Source organism: Triplophysa rosa, unplaced genomic scaffold (assembly GCF_024868665.1).
Source record: "Triplophysa rosa unplaced genomic scaffold, Trosa_1v2 scaffold132_ERROPOS662094, whole genome shotgun sequence".
NCBI classification, from domain to species: domain Eukaryota; kingdom Metazoa; phylum Chordata; class Actinopteri; order Cypriniformes; family Nemacheilidae; genus Triplophysa; species Triplophysa rosa.
Window position 1 is genome coordinate 101,950 of NW_026634135.1, and position 20,151 is coordinate 122,100.

The following is a 20,151-nucleotide window of genomic DNA, read 5'->3' on the forward strand; positions in this document are numbered from 1 at the left end:
CGACATAGAAAAATATACCTGTATGGCTGAAATAATCTGCTTTCTAAAGCAGAACGGATAATGATAGGGTTTTTCCCTGTTATTTAGATACTGGCCTGGCATGTTAAACAAAGATAGCTGGTGTCTCTGTCCAACTTCTGGGTTTATGCAGTTCATTCGGTACCTCTTCAGTACCTACCTTCTTTTAATACTGTTTGTAAGCACGCCATCTCAGATTAGACAAGGCCTTCAATAATCAAAGAAATACAAAATAAAAAAATCTGCTCAGTGAGACATCATCAACACTACAATGTGTTTTTAGCCTTCCTACATACTGTGAAGAACTTAAATTAGCCAAAAATAAATAAATAAGAAAACATCATTTTTGGGAAAGACATTAAAATGCTGTGCGTGTCACAATTACAAAATGTTATTGCCTTTGTCAGAGACGAGAAGATAGAAATAGAAACTGTCAACTTTATCTGAGTGTACTGTGAACTCTGTCAAAGCAGTATTACCAAAGAGTGAAAGAGGCGTACCTTTTGCATACTGTATGTCAGACAGGTTTACTGCCTCTGGCCAGTCAGATGCTCTTGTTATTTGCATGTGAAAACTTGAGTCCCACCCTCCATCAGGTTCTTAGCACTCCTCGTGTTTAAACACATTCAAGTTTTGTCGGTGGACAACAAACTCCCTTTGGCTCTTGACATATCTCTGCTGTACCGGGAAAAATACACGGAATCATTAAGAGACACAGCATGACAAGTTCCTCTTATGTAAGTTTTGCAAATGGCACTTTTTTAGACTTAAATGTCATACTTATTTAAGAACAGTAGTTAAAGTAAACTGCAGATATTTGAACAGAACAATTCTTAGAAGATATATAATGAACTAAGTCAGACTATTATTTCAATTAAATTGATAAAATAAAGGATATATTTCAGTACAATGTCGAATTTGTAACATGACCGAAATGGGATTCTTACTGTCTATGTATTTGTTCTGTTTATAGATCATTTGGTTTTATCTTCAGAATGTGCTGATGTCTTAAAGCAACTTATAGTTATAGATTAAGAAGAAGAGTTCTGAACCTCCAAAATCAGGTTTCTATATAACTGTCCCAATAATTAATGTATATTTGCACTATGTTTGCACCATGTGTACACTTTCTTCTGCACTAAGCTCCTGTCGCCAAGTCAAATTCCTTGTGTGTGTAAACACACTTGGTAATAAAGCTCCTTCTGATTCTGATTCTGATTATAAAAACAAAAAGGCCTTTTTGCTAAATCTACTGAAATAATCTTCGAAGAGAGGATGTGCATTTAAAGTATTTTGTATGAATTTCAGGACCTTTATGAAAAAGTGTTCCAAATCTATAAAACAAGCTGTTACAAAAGCTAAACAACCAAAAATACACTGCTCAACGCTAAAGCTGTTGAACAGAATAAAGTCCAGTTATAGCCTACTGCAAACGATTTCCATTTATTTCGCAAAATTGCTCACACACATTATTAGCTACTTAAAAGTGTCTTGTTATACAGCCACCATATGAATCAGTGTGTCAGAGAAGGAGGGGCATTATGAGTGTTGAATGCTTCTGGCCTGGGGAGATCTCAGCAGCTGTTGATCAAGTCACGTCAAGTTGAATGAATCAAGTGATGAGAAAGACTTATGCCTGATAGGATCGATTTAAATATAGTATAGATATGGGTTTGTGAAAGAACGACCTTTAGTTAAAATAACCTTTTTATTATGCTCTCCCTGCCTTGTTCAGCGTAATAGATATTGATTTCTCTGCCACAGCTCTCAATACCTGATGGAGAGTTCACTTAAGTTTTGTCGGTCAACCTTGTCTCCGGTTTTTTTTAAATACATTGAACACATGAATATATAAATAAATAAATACAGACTTTGGGGGCATTTGGGACACAGTTTGAGACATTATTGAGAGTTCTTCTAAAACGCACAAGTGACACTTTTAAAATAACTGTTGTCTGTTGCTCATGAGAAGCATCTGAAAAGCTTAATAGGTAAGCAAACCTCCCACTTTATATCCACTGAATCATTTGGTGTCTAGATTTATCTTAATTAGACTTATACCAAGGTCTTTTTCGAATACTCGATTCTGATTGGCTGGAAGGTGTGCATTAAAACCCTTTAACGCACAGGTAGCTCCAGTAAGTTTGATTACATTTGAAATTTAACTGACAAAATCACTGTAATTTTCACCTGTTTGATCTAAAATTTCACTGTAAACATCAATAAAAGATTTAACTTGGCAAATGACCACGGTATACGTGGGATAATCCACAGCTAGCCATGCGTTAAAGGATTTTATGCACTTCGCAGGTGGTTCTTGGCAGATATTCATACAATAATCTTAGTGTGTGCTCTAAAGAAAATAAATACACTCATGGTTTTAGAAGGATGAAAGGCTGCCAAAGTAATGACTTAATTTTTAAGTAACAGCAAGCAGCACCAACAACAAGATTTTGTGCGAGACCAGGCACAGTGAGAGAAATTACAGACTTAGATTTTTATACACACACACAGCAAAATCGCCAGTGTTAAAAAAGGTCAAATTAACTCTCACAGTGTACAGTATATATAATCCACACTTCGATAGTGTGGATTATACAGTATATACTGTACACTGTGAGAGTTAATTTGACCTTTTTTAACACTGGCGATTTTGCTGTGCACTCATTACTTTAGGTCAAAAATGACACAATCTGCTCCACCTAACAAATTAATTAAATGACTCACAGCAAATCACTCTCCTTGCTCCTGGTAAACTTGTTTAACTTCTCTCTACTCTCCGCTTTCACTGTATTATGCCGCGGTCAGACTAGACATTGAGCATGCAAATTTCTCTTGGACAGTGCTGCGATAATGGGTGGAAGCGATTCCTCCAACTTTTACATTTCTGTACCGAGAGGTCACGCTGTCACATTTTGATCTTCTATTGGTCTCACGCATTCACGTGATGCGAATTCGCAGGTCAGAGTTCACCAAACTTGAACTTTGCTACACAGTGAAATGCAAAATATCTTTGGATGGGCTTGTGTTTCCGGTCTGACGCGTTCATGTTCGTATGAATGGAAGTCAATGGAGCGAAAAGTCAAGTGTGACCGTGAATTTACTCATGTGATCTAGTCAGGGAAGAAGTGAACACAGATGAGTGATACAAACAGGGACGGACTTGCCATTAAGCAAAGGTAGGCAATCGCCTGGGGCCCCGAGCTACCAGGGGCCCCCAAAAGGAAGGGGTGGACTTAACCAATAAGCCATGTCAGCAGCCACGTAGAGCCCCAAGTAATCATCAAAATAGTCGGGATATCCCTGTTAACGTTTTACGTTATTACATCTGTACGAAGGCACTCCCCCCATTATAGATTAGAGTGGTGTCAAGAATGCGTGGAGAAAGAACCCAGATGCAGGCAGCGGTAAAGAGTTAACAAAACAAGACTTTAATATATAAAACAAAAAACAAACAAAAAACCCACGAGGGGGTAACGAAGACCAGACTAAGACAAGGGCAAGGTAATTCACTGGGAAAGCACGACACGCAAGCATACAGCACAAAGACAAAGCACAGGTACATACACATGCAATACACGAGCACAGGACAAAGAAACATGAGGGCATTTATAGGTAAGACAAACGAAGGATAACGAGCGAGGGCAGGTGTGAAACATAAGACACGGCAGGGAGACAATACATGAAACGAGAGGGGAGGGGCCAATGACAAGACACTGGAGAGAACGCATATTATGTTAAGATAAACAATAATATGATTCTCTCCACATAAAGCCTAAGGGCTCTGTCCCGATCCTGCCACATGACTAGAAATTCATAAACAAGAAGGTAGGACCGTGAAAAGTGGACCATTCCGTTAGCACTGTATATATGCGCGAGACGAGTTCGACACCAGCTAGAGAAAGTTAACGCAGCGGCGGAATTAGTAGAACTGCCCACAGCGAGAGTGTCATTGGCAAAACTAAGTAAAAGTCGCAGGGAAATAAAACAACAAAGAACGCAGCTACACCAGCGGAGAGGAAAAAAGACGATTTACAAAAGATTGTTGCCAAAGTCTCTGCTTTTCCCCCACACAAACTCCACCGCTGCTCCTACAGCAGTAGCGCCTCTCTCTCCCGCCAGACACAGCACTCTCCCGGCCACGAGCAATGATAATGTGCCGGTGAGTATTTCTCCATTAACACCGACAACACCGTTATAATGGCTGACAACCAAAACATCTGTCAAACAAAGAGCGCTGTGCGCTTGGTAGGAGAGGGCCAGTTCAAAGGTAGAAAGGTTGTTTGACTCCGCTGCGCAGACCGATGGGCATATAAAGACATAATATAATAACGTCAGTACAGTGCTAACGATTCATACTGTACGCACTAGTACAGAAATTTGGTCACATTTAAATGCATGAAAGGTCGTTAACCACAAAAAACACGGAGAGAGGTATATAGTATATAGTAATCCTAGATCAGGGTTTTTCCTGCATAAAGAAATTGGAGGCGGCCGCCTCAATAAAATTTCGTCCCCCTTAGACTCTCGTCAAAAATATGATGAGTGTCTTCACAAAAAACACTGCGTGCATTATTAAACAGATTGTCATTTGTAACTGCAGTTACAAAACAATGGAGGCGCTGTTTCGTTACCAGCAGTGAGACGCTGAAGAGTTCAGTAAAAGAGCTATAGCCTATTAGGAGCTGTACGATCAGAACGACTCGCAAACAATTGACTCCTTTGAACCAATTCGTTTACACAGAATGTAAGAGATCAGTGAATCGTTCAAAGCTCAGTGAACTACAAGAGAACGTAGGGTGTGAATGAGCTTTGCTCATTTAGTTAGACTGGTTACTTATGGGCTAAAAAGTCTTATAAAAAAGGCTTATATTAATATTTTCAACTTTTCTTTTTGATTGAATAATTTTAATGCTTTACATAACTTATTAGTTTTCATTTCATCAATTTTTTTAGAACTTTAATATAAGTGTTTTGTTAAGACACTTATCCCATGTTTTTCATTTGGGAATTCATTATTATATATTTTTTAATTAGTCAGTATCTGTGTTTATTAAGCTTAGTTTTCCCCTGTCACTTTGACTGGGGGTGAAAAGTTGTGTGCTTTGAGGAAGAAAAATAAGGGTTGCAGTAAAGTAAAATGGTGTATAGTTGGGGCCCCCATACATGGATTTGCCTAGGGCCCCAAATCACTAAATCCGCCCCTGGATACAAACATAAAATATAACATTGGCTTTAAAGGCGCAGTTCTTAATTAACAGCAGCCACTAGCGTTGTATTATAGATTTGCCACGATTCGCTCAGTCCAAACACGACGGTGGCCACCACAGTACAAAAAAAAATTGTTCTCATGTTGACGCAGGGAAGAGATTTTGCGAGCATTAGAAAGATGCCCGTAATACTTATGCATTACATAAAATAAAAGGTTTGTGGATTTTAAGTTTAAAAAGAAGGATAAAAGTCAGGCAGGAGCTAGGACCTGTGTTAATATTATAAAGACTTTACAGCAGAGACACGTTAGGACTAAGGCTTTTAGAAGATATGTACTCACAGATATCTATGGAGATATTGTTGTTGTATTGTTGTTGTTGTAATATTAGCTGTGTCATTGTTTATCTGGAACCGCTTTAATATTGTACTCGTCCAGATGCTTGAGAGAGAGAGCGCGTTGGAGCTGAAACTGGAGAGCGAGCGAGAGCGCGTTTTATTCTTTTACTCAATGATGAATAAACTTTCAGTTAATCCGCGGGTCACGTGCGTTCCGCACCGGAGAGCACGATCCGTACAGATCTTCCCGCGATCCGTTTCACCACGATACTGCAGCAGAGAGGAAGAGAAAACGCGCATTGTAGAGTTGTTTGTCCGTTTAGGGCTGCTATACAAAACATGGCGGCCAATTCAATGTATGAAGGGCCGCTCTGTATGTAGATCTAAATAGCTTATTCTAAGGTATTACACACTTAATGGTTCATTACGTAAGGTCTTTATACACCTCTGAAGAAATAGTTTTGTATATTATATTGTATTTCTGTCAATAGATCCTCCTAAAAATGCCGTATTGTTCCTTTAACACTCAGGTCTGCTGTTGGACCTAGTTTAACAGTTTTTAGCAGTAATTGATCAAATTCATTGACATTAGGTCACTTGGTAGAATGTTGAGTTATTAAGGCAAAGGTCATGGGTTCGAAACCTACAAACACACAATCAGATGTTAAATGACGATAAAATATCAAGCACATGCTTAAATGTAAAATTAAACCAAAACTAGAAAACACAAAATTTATTATAAGCATGTAAATAGATTTATAAAAGCAATGTTGAAATGCGGTAAAGTGTGCTAAGAAAAAGCCTTCAGCGTGAATGCTTCTGTACATTTACCTGCATGAATTGCTTATAGTATCAAGGTGCATACTTGTTCTTTTTAAATGCTGTGTTGTTGTTTTTTTCCGTTTGTCACAGAAGCTGTAGACCGTTTTGAGGGAGATGGATAGCTTAATGGAATCTAATTTGTCCCTGCTCTCTTCTTCAAAAGAGGAATTTAAAGCAGAAGATTATGTACAGCCTCATTACAAAGAGGCGTATCGGTTAGCCATAGACTGTCTTATCGATGGTGGAGAAGCTTCTTATCAAAACTTCATCAAGCAAGAAGGCATTTGGGGATTTATATCTGAGAAGGAAATCCAGCACATTACAGGGAGTGTTGTACAGCTACCCACCAGCAATCACACTGAGGAAGCGGACTGCCCGCCGGATGAGACATCTTCTACGGGGACATACTGGCCGACTCACTCTGACACTGAGCCTCCAAACCTAGATTTAGGCTGGCCGGAGGTTTTGCACAGCAGGCTTAAGACCAATATAGACCTGCTCTTTCACCCACCAAGGCAAAACAGCCCCACCATCAAGGAAATGATCCGGAAACATATACAGGATGCCAGGCAGGTAATGTTGACAAAACAGCATGCTGTGAAGTCAATCTGTAGATCATGTGCTTTTCTGTTTTATTTATCCCATAGCTAACTGACAACTTTTACATTTGCACGAAGTAGACCCTGTACAAGAACAGGCATGACATTAAAGTTTTTGTGGCCCTTTTCAGACAGGACTAGTTTTCATAATTTATGAAAGTAAACTCATTTGAATTAAATAGAAATAGTAAAACATTTTCTTAATTAACTAATTCGGATAAATGCATTTTTGTATACATCACCAACTGCGGTCTGTTTTTTCACAACTTTTTTTATTTTGACGCTCATAAAATACTGTTGAAGCCAGGTTTCTTGTTGCGCTACCTGGTACTCTTTCATAATGGAATTAGACCTTTTAAGAACATGAGTTAATATTAGAGCTGGTGGTGAAAGTACTGACATAAAAAAAGAAAACGGTTATATAATTAAATGACCTTCTGTTAAGGCCAGATTCAGCTAACAGATAACTTGTTAATAGGTATGTTGTGATTTTTGTCTAAAGCAAAACATGAAAATACTTACCTTTGTACTGTCTAGAGGACGTATTTTATTTTTATTTGGAAGCTGAGACCGATATTAGGAGATGCAAAAATTGATATGCATTTGTGATTTTCTTGAGATCATGTTTTATGTCAAATTCAACTGGGGCCCTTATTTATAAAATGTTGTGTAGAAACCATCCTAAATTGGATTTTAATATTATTTCTTAAAGTACGTGTTGTAGAATTTATGCACAGAAAACGTGTGTACGCCTCTTTTTCAGAGGTGAAATGCAAATGATATTCAAAATTGTGCACAGCTGAACAGTTTCAGATCTCCGCTTTTTAACGAGGTCTAATTATTATGTCTGCTCAAACCCTGACGTGGCACTAAGCATTTTTCCATGTCAAAGACTGTTAAAAATATGAACGTTGCCATGAATTTTTGTGCACGCACACTCCATGATAAAATCTGTGCGTACGCACGTTTTATAAACAAGCTCTCCAATTATATTTTCTTAAATGTACTACCTTTCATGTATTAGACAGTGGCCATACAAAACATTTAAACTGAAGACAAATAATAAAATAAACAGAAAGAAGGCAAAGTGATGGAAGATCTTGCTGTAATTATACAGTTGTGGGTTCAAACAAGGGGTAAATAGGAACTTACTAATGTACCCTTTAACAAAACAGACATGGTTCCAGTAATAAATAAGACATGCTGTTTTCAAAAAAAGATACTAATTGCCAAATTTCAAGTACACATAATGAAAAGAGTGTGCCAATCAGAGAAGAAATTATTTTAGAAATGTTAAGCATGCCACACACTGTCCACTCCCACAATACAATGTGAATTTATGTAATTTAGTCAAGCGTATTGTACTTAATACTTATAATCAACTTACCGATGAACTTATTCATCAATGATGAGTAGTTAATTCTCTTATAAACAAGTTTAGTTAAATAGACTTTTGTTCATTTAGCAGATGTTATATCTAAAGCAAATTGTAAGTGAGAGAGCATTTAACATTTTGTCAATAAGAAAACTGTAGTGGAAAAAGCTATGTTTACATTTAGGACTACAGTGAAAGCTGTAGTCTGCCTTTTAGACAGAGTGTTACACTTTTGTCTTTTCCCCTGATTTTGATATACACTTTGCCTAAAATGTCTAATAATAGTTTTTAGACATTGTTAATCCTAACAATTGTTAGAATTGTACAAAAGAAAATAAATGTAAAAAAAGCTGACAAAGTGATCAGCCACTTGTAAATAAAATGAATAAATGATAAATGTGAGTCACGGTAATAGTGATATTAGGTTTTATGTAATATGCTGTCATATGTTGTTGGGTATTGGTATTTTCTCATTTGAGTCATAATGTAGATTTCTGTTATTTCCATAGAACTAAACCAGTCAGAGATAAAGGCTATGAGAACAAAGACTCTAATAAAATTGACTTTTTCATTATATTGTTTTGAATCTTGACATGATTGACAGCCATGTTAAATGTACCCTTACACTGAACCTAAACCTTTAACAGTGTCTTCAGATCTGTTTATTGTGTATCTTACAAATATCACAAAAACATGACCTGGGGCCAATTTCAATAAGAAGGTTCAACCAACTCTAGATTAAACCTTGAACTCAGAGTTGGTTTACTTAGAAATTAGAAACTTTGAGTTTTTGGTTTCAGAACAGCTGATTTGAGTTAGTTCAAGTTACTCTGGGAAGACTTACCCTGGGTTAAGCGCGTGCCCCACGACTATACAAATACGTCATCAATGGAGCTCCGATATTACGATTCACCATGGCAACGGCACCAAAAAAAGCAACATGGCGGCAGAAAGCACTTGAGAGTGAGGCACACTTTCCGCTCTGCATACACTGGATTTACTGATGTCCTGAAAATTACTTAAGTTTAAATTAATAAATTGATAAATGTACCAATAAACAAATAAATGAATCATTAAATGAATGAAACAACAGAAGTAATAAAAAAAATTGTATGTTCTCACTCGCCATGAGTGCTCTAGTCACACGAGTGAGACGTCATGGTGTATAGGACACCTGTAAGGCGTCAGACTCTCGTGCAAAATTAGACTGATCGAACCATGCTCTGAGCAGATTTGAGTTGGAATGACTGCACAAATTACTTGTTTATTACCTTTATCACTTCATTTGAAATCAAAGTACATCCCAATGAATTAATGCAGCCTCTTCATGAATCCTCTATAAAAGCACATATGACATATAAGTCACTGAGATGGTCTCTGTGTCATCAAAATGTTTGCCATGAATGACTGTATTAAAGAATGAATGAATGAGTTACACCACTTGCGCTTTAAAAGGGGGAGGAGATTGAAATAAACTTTGGGTTTACCAAAGTAAACCTGCTCCCGACCAGGTTAGGTTCACAGAGTAAGTTACTACGGTTACTGACTCTGAGTATAAGTTACCCAGAGGTGGGTAGTAACGCGCTACATTTACTTCGTTACATTTACTTGAGTAACATTTTGGAAAATATGTACTTTTTAAGTAAAATTAAAAATGTGTAATTTTACTCTTACTTGAGTAAATTTGTAATAGAAAATCTGTACTTTTACTTTGTTACATAACTTACATTGCATGTCGTTCCTTCGTTCCTTCATTTTAAAATATGCTTTTTAAAACGCGTTGTTTATTTCAAAGTTGTCGTCTCTTTTTACGGGCATTCCCGAGTGATCGATTCTTTTGAGTCGATTCTTTTGAAAGCATTAATTGAACAATGGGCAAAACCACTTGAATAGGCTAATGAATGAGTTCAAATGATTTGTTCAGTTCGCAGCACGATCTGAATCACCTGAAGCAGGATTACTCACTCCTCGTAGCGCGAAACTTAAGAACACGCAGAACACAAAGAGCGTTGGATGAAGTGGATATGAATCTATATCTATACAATCAAAACTGCAAATGTGTCATATTGTTTGCCAGCAATGATAAATGCCCGTCATATGCGCGCACCCGCGCGACCTGTTCGTCAGACACAGCAACATGCGCGTTACCTGTCAGACACAGAGACGTGGGCTTGCAGAAATATACATTTGAAGAACAGAAGGAAGAAAACGTGTTGATGGGCGTGTGTTTCACTGTTTACTGTTTGTTTACAAGTAAGAGCGTTTCACAACACACACGTGACACAACACGAGAAAACATGAGCTTTGTTCAAAAATGTGTATTTCATTTAAGAGAGCACTGCAGATGTTCTAGATCATCTTAGGAAATGCTCTGAGTTTAGTTAATGCTTTAGTTTGACATGGTCTATTATTCTAAATAAGTTGTGTAAACTACATTGACATCAGGACTAGATGAAATTTACAGAAATGCTTGTCTCTTCTGTGTTTGTCTATTCTTTAGTCTGTCTCTCTAGTATATTGCAAAGATATCTGCTTATGATAATTAAAAATATTGATTAAAATGTAATATTAAAATATTGGCGTTAATATTAATTTTATGTAGTAGGTCTATATAATCAGATACAAGTAACTAAGTAACTAACTACTTGACTAGTTGTTTCATTGCATACTTTTTTACTTTTACGCAAGTAATTTTTAAAATAGTGACTTTTACTTTTACTTGAGTAACAATTTCTCTAGTTACTTGTACTTTTACTTGAGTAAAGATTTTGGCTACTCTACCCACCTCTGATTACCTCTCCTTTAGAAACGTGACATATCTCACATTCTGAAACGGAAAACCCAGAGTTTCCCTCATTTCAGGGTTAATATATTCAGAGTTTTCACTAAACCTCCTTTCTGAAACGGGCCCCAGGTCACATTTTGCATAATATTTTTCATGAAAATTTTGAAAATTGTCTCAATTTTATAATGTTTAAGGGTGTTTTCAAGGTTTTATGTACAGGCTATTCTCAATGGTGATTCGCATTAATACTAAATGTGTTTATTATTAATACTAAATGTGTTTATAATAAATGTGTTTTATTTAATATAGTTTAATAGAAAAACAAAGAACCCACAATAAATACATATGTACAGGTTCATCTAAAAAATAGAATATCTTGAACAATATCATGAAAAGTTATTCTTTGTTAATTTAATTCCAAAAAGCTAACTTTCTTATATTATAGATTCATTACAGACAAAGTAAAATATTTCAAGGTTTTTTTTTTATTCTGGTGGCTACGACTTGAAAATCCAGTTTCTCAAAAAATGTGAATATTTTTTCAAAGATGAATCAAAAATTGATTTACAAAACAGAAATGATCAAGATCTCTAACATATGTTAAATTATGCACTCAGTACTTGGTTGGGGCTCCTCTTGCATGAATTACTGCCGCGTGTCATTGAGGTGATCAGCCTGTGGCACTGCTGAGGTGATTTTAATAGCGGCCTTCAGCTCATCTGTATTGTTTGATCGGATGTTTGTAAACTTCCTCTTGACAATTGGGTTCAGGTCAGATGAGTTGGCTGACCAATAAAGCACAGTAATATCATGGTCAGCAAACCAGTTAGAAGTAGATTTGGCACTATGGGCAGGTGCCAAGTCCTGCTGCAAAAGGAAATCAGCATCTCCAAAATTACGAAATTCTAAAATCTCCTATTAGATGGCTGCATTGACTCTGGACTTGATTAGGCACAGTGGACCAACCCCAGTAGACGACATGGTACCCCAAATCATCATAGACTGTGGAAACTTTACACTGGACTTCAAACAACTTGGATTCTGTGCATCTCCACTTTTCCTCCAGACTCTGGTACATTGATATTCAAATTAAATTAGGGCTGTCAACGTTAACGCGTTAACGCATACGATTATTTTTTTCAAATTAACGCGTGAAAAATATTTAACGCAATTAACGCAACATCCGTTTGTTTTGACATTCTTTGTCTAGCGTTACATTATGTAATCACGCTTATTCGTGTACAGGCTTTTAAACCACTTAAGCGCGATTTTAAACAGTTGCTTTGAGCGTTCAATGAAGATAGACAGCTTCTAAACTGTGAGACGCGGCAAAACGCAACGCGAGGTCCAATCTGGTGTAAACAGTCAAAGAGTTGTGAAAATGGGAGTGCGGTGACGGTCAGATCTGCGTACTGAGACAGCTCTTAAAGGGGCCACGTTCTTAAACGTGCTGCTGTGACTCCTGTCACTAACGTTAATCAAAGAACAAAATAAAAGAAGAAATCAATGTGATTTTGTAGCTTTAATGAGAATTCTTCTGCATTTAATTTATAATTTAGCATTAAAGACTGTAAAGTGTTTGAGAACTTCCTTCAATTTCTGTATATTTCATGATAGCTCTCAATTATATTGTTGAATGGCTATAATTAATGTTAAACTAATCAATTTAATAGAGACATCAGTTACAGTACTAATATCAAAATGTTTTCTTTCATTCATAAAATGACGCTGTTAAAGAAATATGTTGTTTCTACATCAATTTGAAGGTTAAATGTGAAATTATTAAAATGTAAAAGTATATTTTAAAATATTATGTGATTAATCGTGATTAATCACAGAAAATGTGTGATTAAGCCAATTAATTTTTTTAATCGATTGACAGCACTAAATTAAATGCAAAATTTACTTTCATCTGAAAAGAGAACTTTGGACCACTAAGCAAGTCCAGTCCAGTTCTTTTACTCCTTAGCCTAGGTGAGACGCTTGTGACGTTGTTTCTGGTTCAGGAGTGACTTGTGATGTTGTGAATGTGACAGCTGTAACCCGTTTCCTTAAGATGTCAAATTTTTTGAGAAACTTTATTTTTTTGTTTTAGCTGTAAATCAAAGCCATCAGAATAAAAACAAAAACTCTTGAAATATTTCACTTTGTGCATAATGAATCTAGAATTACGGAATCCGCTAGGTGTCACCGCGCTGCAACGGAAGAAAACACATGCAAACCGAAAAAACACCAGCAAATTCAAAAAGCATCTTCATTAGTTTGGCGACACATGCCCTGCAAATTCTCGCAACACAAACACATACAGAAACGCGCTGCAAATTCTCGCAAAACAAACAAATACAGAAACGCGCTGCAAGTACCACAAACGACAACGGAAGTGTTTCCGGGGGACTCAGAAAACTGATGCACCATTGTTTATGCTTTTATTTATTTGACTGCTGCGGCTTTGACTATTAATATATGTGAAGCTCTACTGTAACTCTAGCAATAAGAAAATAAATTTTAATTAGGTCAACCATGTGAAGATGTGTCGTGTGGGTTTCATCTCATGTGCTTTTTTTCACATATGTGCAGCCATATTCATTTCTGAGGTAAACCTAAAATAATAAAAAATAATGTCTGCCTCTAACAACTTTAACATTAGTTTGTACGATAATAGCTAAATAAATAAATACTCTCACGCATATGTAACGTCTTTTAATTCCATAATAAAATATAAATAAAAATATAAACAGTGAAGGCATTCATTCATCATCTCGAATGTAGTACAATAACAATGCTACTAAACGTAAAATAACAGATTTATGTGAAACAAATCATAGAATTAAAGATAATTTAAAATAGTAAAATCATCTTTCACTATATGTAAACTCATCCGTTGCTTTTCTGACTCGTGATGCGACGCAGTTGGGTGGTTTTCCCTCTCCACTTCTAGCGAAGTGATGTAAATGTTCCCTTATTCCCTAACAGTTACGCCGTTCATAGTGCCCTTTGAACTGAACATGTTTCTTCACTTCGTATTGGAATCTCACAGAAATGACACGCGTCCCAACCATGGTGCATCAGTTTTCGAGTCCCCTGGAAACACTTCCGTTGTCGTTTGTGGTACTTGTAGCGCGTTTCTGTATTTGTTTGTGTTGCGAGAATTTGCTGGGCATGTGTCGCCAAACTAATGAAGATGCTTTCTGAATTTGCTGGTGTTTTTTCGGTTTGCATGTGTTTTCTTCCGTTGCAGCACGGTGACACCTAGCGGCTTCCGTATAGAATATAAGAAAGATTGCATTTTGGAATTAAATTACGAAGGAAAATGAACTTGTTCATGATATTCAAATTTGTTTAGATTAACCTGTATACGTTAAATATGACCTAGACATGGTTTGGACAGGCTTAGATAGATTGCATTGACTCTGAAATATAATTTGACATTGTTGTGAACAGATGTCATGGGTGGTCAACATGTCAGTTTCTGTGCACCATTGTTAATAGATATATAATCTCATAATTTATTCCGATTAAAGGACTAATGGGAGCAGTCTCGCTGTGTGTCAAAGCACTGAACCTGAGCACCATGTCGGATGTGCATGGAAACATGTCAAGCGCTTTCACCAACCTTTGCAAATAAGTCATAATCTCAGAGGAGCATACCAATTGATTTCCTTTAAATTGTGGCTTTTGAAAACAGCCCTGCAGTCCCAATATCTTAAACTCATGCTAAAGATGTGATAAGACATCACCCTTTCCCCGAGGCATCGGTCATGTACAAATTACACAAGTCTCTCCCCAGCAACAGTGGCAGCCCCAACATACAGAACAAACACGAAGTAAACAATGAAAGTTGTGCAACCCGCACAGCTTAAATGCACACTCCCTTTCCAGTTGTTCATACAGGAGTGCCTGAAATATCTGGGTGTGTCCATGAGAAGCCTGTCCGACTGCAAGAAAAAAAAAACATTTTGTCATGCACAGAAAAGCCCTGCTGGGGTGTGGAACGAATCTTCACTAGATGGACGGAGTCAGCGCTTGTTTTTCCGTGCAGTGAAATTTTGGTTTTATTTTGATGATGAGAGATGATTAAAGCACTGGCTGTAGAGAAGATAATGAAACAGTGCTTCTGTTGTACACTGTAATTTATGGACTGAATAGGAAAATGTATTGCCACTCTGGACTCATCAATGCGGCTTTCAGCTGCTTTTGTGGCCAGGAAACAGCAAAACAGGAAGTAATCATATCACTTGAATTAGCATTACAGTTTATATGGGAGGTCAACAGATTCATAACATTGTGCTTTTTTTCAGTCCAGTGTCACTGTTAACTCACTGCTGTGAGTTCAGAAGCGTATCACACATATTCAAACATGTCAAACATATTAGCAAATTATTTGACACAAGTATTAGCTCTGGCCAGCCAAGATTCAACTCATCTGAAGGCACACTGGTTTGCATAAACAATGTAATATGTCATTACACATTTGTATAAGTAAACCAGCAGTGCATTATGTGAAGACTAAATGTGTTTTTGCATAAAATAACAAAAGCTGGCGTAAGAAATGTTAATGTTTTTGCAAGCTTTGTACTGTAATTCTGTTATCTGTGTACTGTATGTACACTCTTAACCCGAATTAGTTGACTTTACTAGAAATTTGCGTGGAAACCCGTTGCACTAAACTTTTTTAGTTTTTGCGCAGGATGAAACTAAACATAAGTTGAATTAACATAAAACCTTTGGTGGGTGCAGTAGACAAATAAATTTTGCATCAGCTCTCTTCACTAAAAATCATTAATTCACATTATTTAATTTTACTAGTTTTTATTATTTATTTTACTTATTGATTTTACTATATGTTTTGTATACTAAAATGTAAAATAAAACAATAACAATGTTTCACAATAACAGTTTTTTTATTGTTGACAACAATAAACAGTTACTTGTTGAGATTCACATAGTTGAGCATCATGGGCTTTCGTATGAATCTTAGACAAGTGGACCTTAAATGCATTAATGGAGTTAAATGTGCACAAACAATCTTGATGTAGGCAAGGAAATGGAACAGTTCTGCTGTAGCTTCCATGTTTTAACCTATAATGTTTTAATAGGTAACCCCGTTTGTCACATATATATTAACAAAACTTACATTTCCACTGCATCTTTGCAAAAACCTGTGAAAACAGAGCATAAGAACTTTTAGAAAGTCATAGAAAATGAGTCGATACAATGCCACTGTTAACATTAATTAACATCTGCTAATGACCTCGCCTTCAAAACAGTTTAAGTTACCACTAACGTTATAGATAAAGACAGAAAAATCACTTGTATATAACTTAAAGTAGAATTTTTAGAAACGTATTACCTTAATTAATAGGCCTACATCAGAGATAACTTTAAGTTAGCAACAAACACGTGTAACTTAACGTTCATAGACATGTGCGGATAAGAACCAAAAGAAAAACGTTTGCCAACCAAATACACACGATGTAGCTAAAATATGAACATACTGAAACAATCTGGTTAACGTTATAAATGGTGACCTGACAGAAATAGCAAAATTTAACGTTATAACTAAACTGTTAAAAGGCAAACAAAATAGCGTCGACAGGCACATTAACACGTTAACTTTTTAAAGCTGAACATCAGTCCGGATTTTGGGTTATCACATTTGTCAGAAATATATCTACAGAAAAACTTTGTACACTTACCGATTTGCTTTTTTGAAAACCCACGTTAAGCGCGCACAATCAGACAGGTTCACTCTTACCAAATTAGTGCTGTCAATCGATTAAAAAAATTAATCGGATTAATCGCACATTTTTTCTGTGATTAATCACAATTAATCGCACATAACAATTATATTTTAAAATATACTTTTACATTTTAATAATTTCACATTTAATCTTGTAGAAACAAATTGATGTAGAAACAACATATTTCTTTAACAGCATCATTTTATGAAAGCTAACATTTTGATATTAGTATTGTAACTGATGTCTCTATTAAATTGATTATTTTAACATTAATTATAGCCATTCAACAATATAATTGAGAGCTCATGTAGGAAATATACAGACATTGAAGGACACTTTACAGTCCTTAATGCTAAATTATAAATTAAATGCAGAAGAATTCTCATTAAAGCTACAAAATCACATTGATTTCTTCTTTTATTTTGTTCTTTGATTAACATTAGTGACAGGAGTCACAGCAGCACGTTTAAGAACGTGGCCCCTTTAAGAGCTGTCTCGGTACGCAGATCTGACCGTCACCGCACTCCCATTTTCACAACTCTTTGCAATCATTTAAGATTTTATTTTACACTTTGAAGTCTGTGCTTAAGAAAATGCTAGACAAAACGGGCTTTCTGACATAATCTTGTGTGGTTTTATCCATTCAAGCACGAAAGAGAACTTAACACGGATGCGCTGTCTGACAGAGATTCACCGACGCAGCCGTCAGCCCATGACTGTTTACACCAGACTGGACCTCGCGTTGAGTTTTGCCGCGTCCACAGTTTAGAAGCTGTCTATTTTCATTGAACGCGTCAAAGCAACTGTTTAAAATCGCGCTTAAGTGGTTTAAAAGCCTGTACACGAATAAGAGCGTGATTACATAATGTAACGCTAAACAAAGGATATCAAAACAAACGGATGCTGCGTTAATTGCGATAAATATTTTCTCACGCGTTAATTTGAAAAAATTAATCGCATGCGTTAACACGTTGACAGCCCTATACCAAATACACCGTATGCTCACCGTCAACCTGTTTCAATAGGCCCTTCCCCTCCCTTTTAAAAACATAACATAACGAGTTGTATCATCTTAACATGATCATTAGACTCACATTTTTTTCTGAATAGTGCAAACAGCTAATCTGTTTTAATAATGAACACGTCTTTTGAAAAAACTATAATGAATAAGCAATGACCACTTAAATTGCTTAACACAAAATCCGGGTTTACAGTGTATGTTTGCGTGCGTGTGTTTTAGTATCATGCCTGCTTTGTTTGTAAAGGGTGTAAGTTCATAACAGGATATTTTAAGGGGAAAAAATATACCCATAAGTTATGGAAGACGGTTTTCAGTCTGTGATACCTGTTCATTATATTTCAACATCACAAAAAGCAGTAAATAAAAAAGGCTCAAATTACTGCTTTGAGTAGGAGACACTTTATTGTAGGTCCAACAGAATTTGGATTTCAATAAATTAGGGTTGGATGTAAAATCATATGCTGAGCAGTACATGATTGTCAATGTTGGTTTGTCAATGATTGTCAGTTTATACTCGTGCGTAGGACCTATGCTGTAGCCTCTACGCCAGGGCTAGTCAACTGGCGGCCCGCCAATCATCTTTACCTGGCCCGCCTTAATATTTCATGGAGAGAATTTGAGAATGGTGTGCTTTAAGAAATGCGCATCCTGAGACGCCACGCCTTTGAAAGTTCAAACGCTGCTACATTCAATATGAAAGTAATTCCCGCGGCTCATAACGATTGCGATAAGGCGATTCGAGTCAATAAAGCGAGTAGGTTTGCGCACGCGATAGGTCGCGATCCAAAACGCGTCTTGTGCCCTTGAAAGTAACTGCAGGAAAAGTACTACACCACGTGAACTACTGTCTCAGATAAGGAAATAACGATGTTGTTTTTATTACTGCATTCTTTATGTATGATTTAAACAGCTTTGTTTACGAAAACAGCTGTTCATCTCCTTCCAGAACTTGCACTTCAAACGATCTGCCCTTGTACGTGCGTGGGGCACATGCATTGGCATTAACCCGAAGATTCGATAATAGCGTTCAGTTTCTTGCACAGATCGATTGATTCGCTTTATTAGACGTCAGTTTAACGTCAACGGGCAGGGATTACTTTGTGCTGAATGTATTAGCGTTTTTGCCTTTTTTATTTGACTTTAATTTATTCAATATCTTCATAAATATTTTATTGAAAAAACAATACCACCCACATCTTGGAAGTATACTGGGGACTGTGGGTGAGTAAATTAACAGCAATTGCATTCAATATATTAGGGAATATAAAATACAATTAAAAGACAATATCCCTTTTAATTAAATAGCCTATCTTGAAAATGTATATACTGGATGCAATATTTGTGTGCATGTTTTAATATATGACCTGTAAGTAACAGCAACAAAAACAGTATAACAGGATCAAAATGCAATAAATAACGGAAATACAAAATAACAGAAGAAATTATGATATGGGAAAAAACTGGCCCACATCCTATTTATACTTTTGGAATCCGGTGTCCTGCCAATTTATGCTACCCATAAATTTGTGCTACCCTCGTGTTGTGATTGGGTTGGGGGAGGGGTTATTTAGGTGTAAGGGTTGGGTTGGGGGACGGGTTAGTCCTGCTTGTATGGAGGTAGCAAAATTTAATAGGGATGCATAAATTAGCAGAACACCGGCCCTCAAAGAAAACGCCGTAGGCTACGTGTCGGTTTTAATTTATACTTCTGCGTCGTTGTCCGCGTCAACAGGCATTGACCACTAGGTCAGTGTCCACGCACGTGTTGCTTGTGTAACCAAGACAAGAGCCAAATAAGAAGCAGCTCTTTTGAGAAACATTAGCTGTGATAGCAGCAAGTAAAAGTCACTTTTGTTGCAGCTTGAGATGTTAAATACAGAAGAATAAATAATTTACTTAGATAATTAATTCGGAAATGCGTTTGAGTAAACATGACGCTATCGCAGAGTTTTTTTACCTGAGGGAGGGGTTCAAACAGACCAATCACAGCGCTTGTAGTGTAGGGTCCGCGTTGAATTGACGCATTGTTACATTTTTGGAGAGGTGCGCGTCAGGCTACGGCGGGATTTGTACATTTGCCTAGCTCTGCTCGGCGAGCCTCCGCTGACTGCACGCGTACCTCCGCAAACGGACGAGGCATTTATAGTTGACGCGCATGCCGATGTGCTATTCTTTGAAACAACAGAGGGCGACTCGGAGTAAGCGATTCAACTAACCAGCACGTATTACCATGGAGAAGAAGT

General features: G+C 36.8%; 1 protein-coding gene across 1 annotated transcript in view; it reads left to right on the forward strand.

The window, feature by feature from the left end:
* Positions 1-644: 644 nt before the first annotated feature.
* fam83b (family with sequence similarity 83 member B) overlaps positions 645-20,151 on the forward strand; it is a 31,362-nt gene continuing 11,855 nt past the window's right edge. Inside the window, 2 exon segments of the mRNA XM_057326788.1 lie at positions 645-755; positions 6,478-6,960. Of these exon segments, the coding sequence (XP_057182771.1) occupies positions 6,502-6,960 (459 nt within the window). The 5' untranslated portion in view covers positions 645-755; positions 6,478-6,501.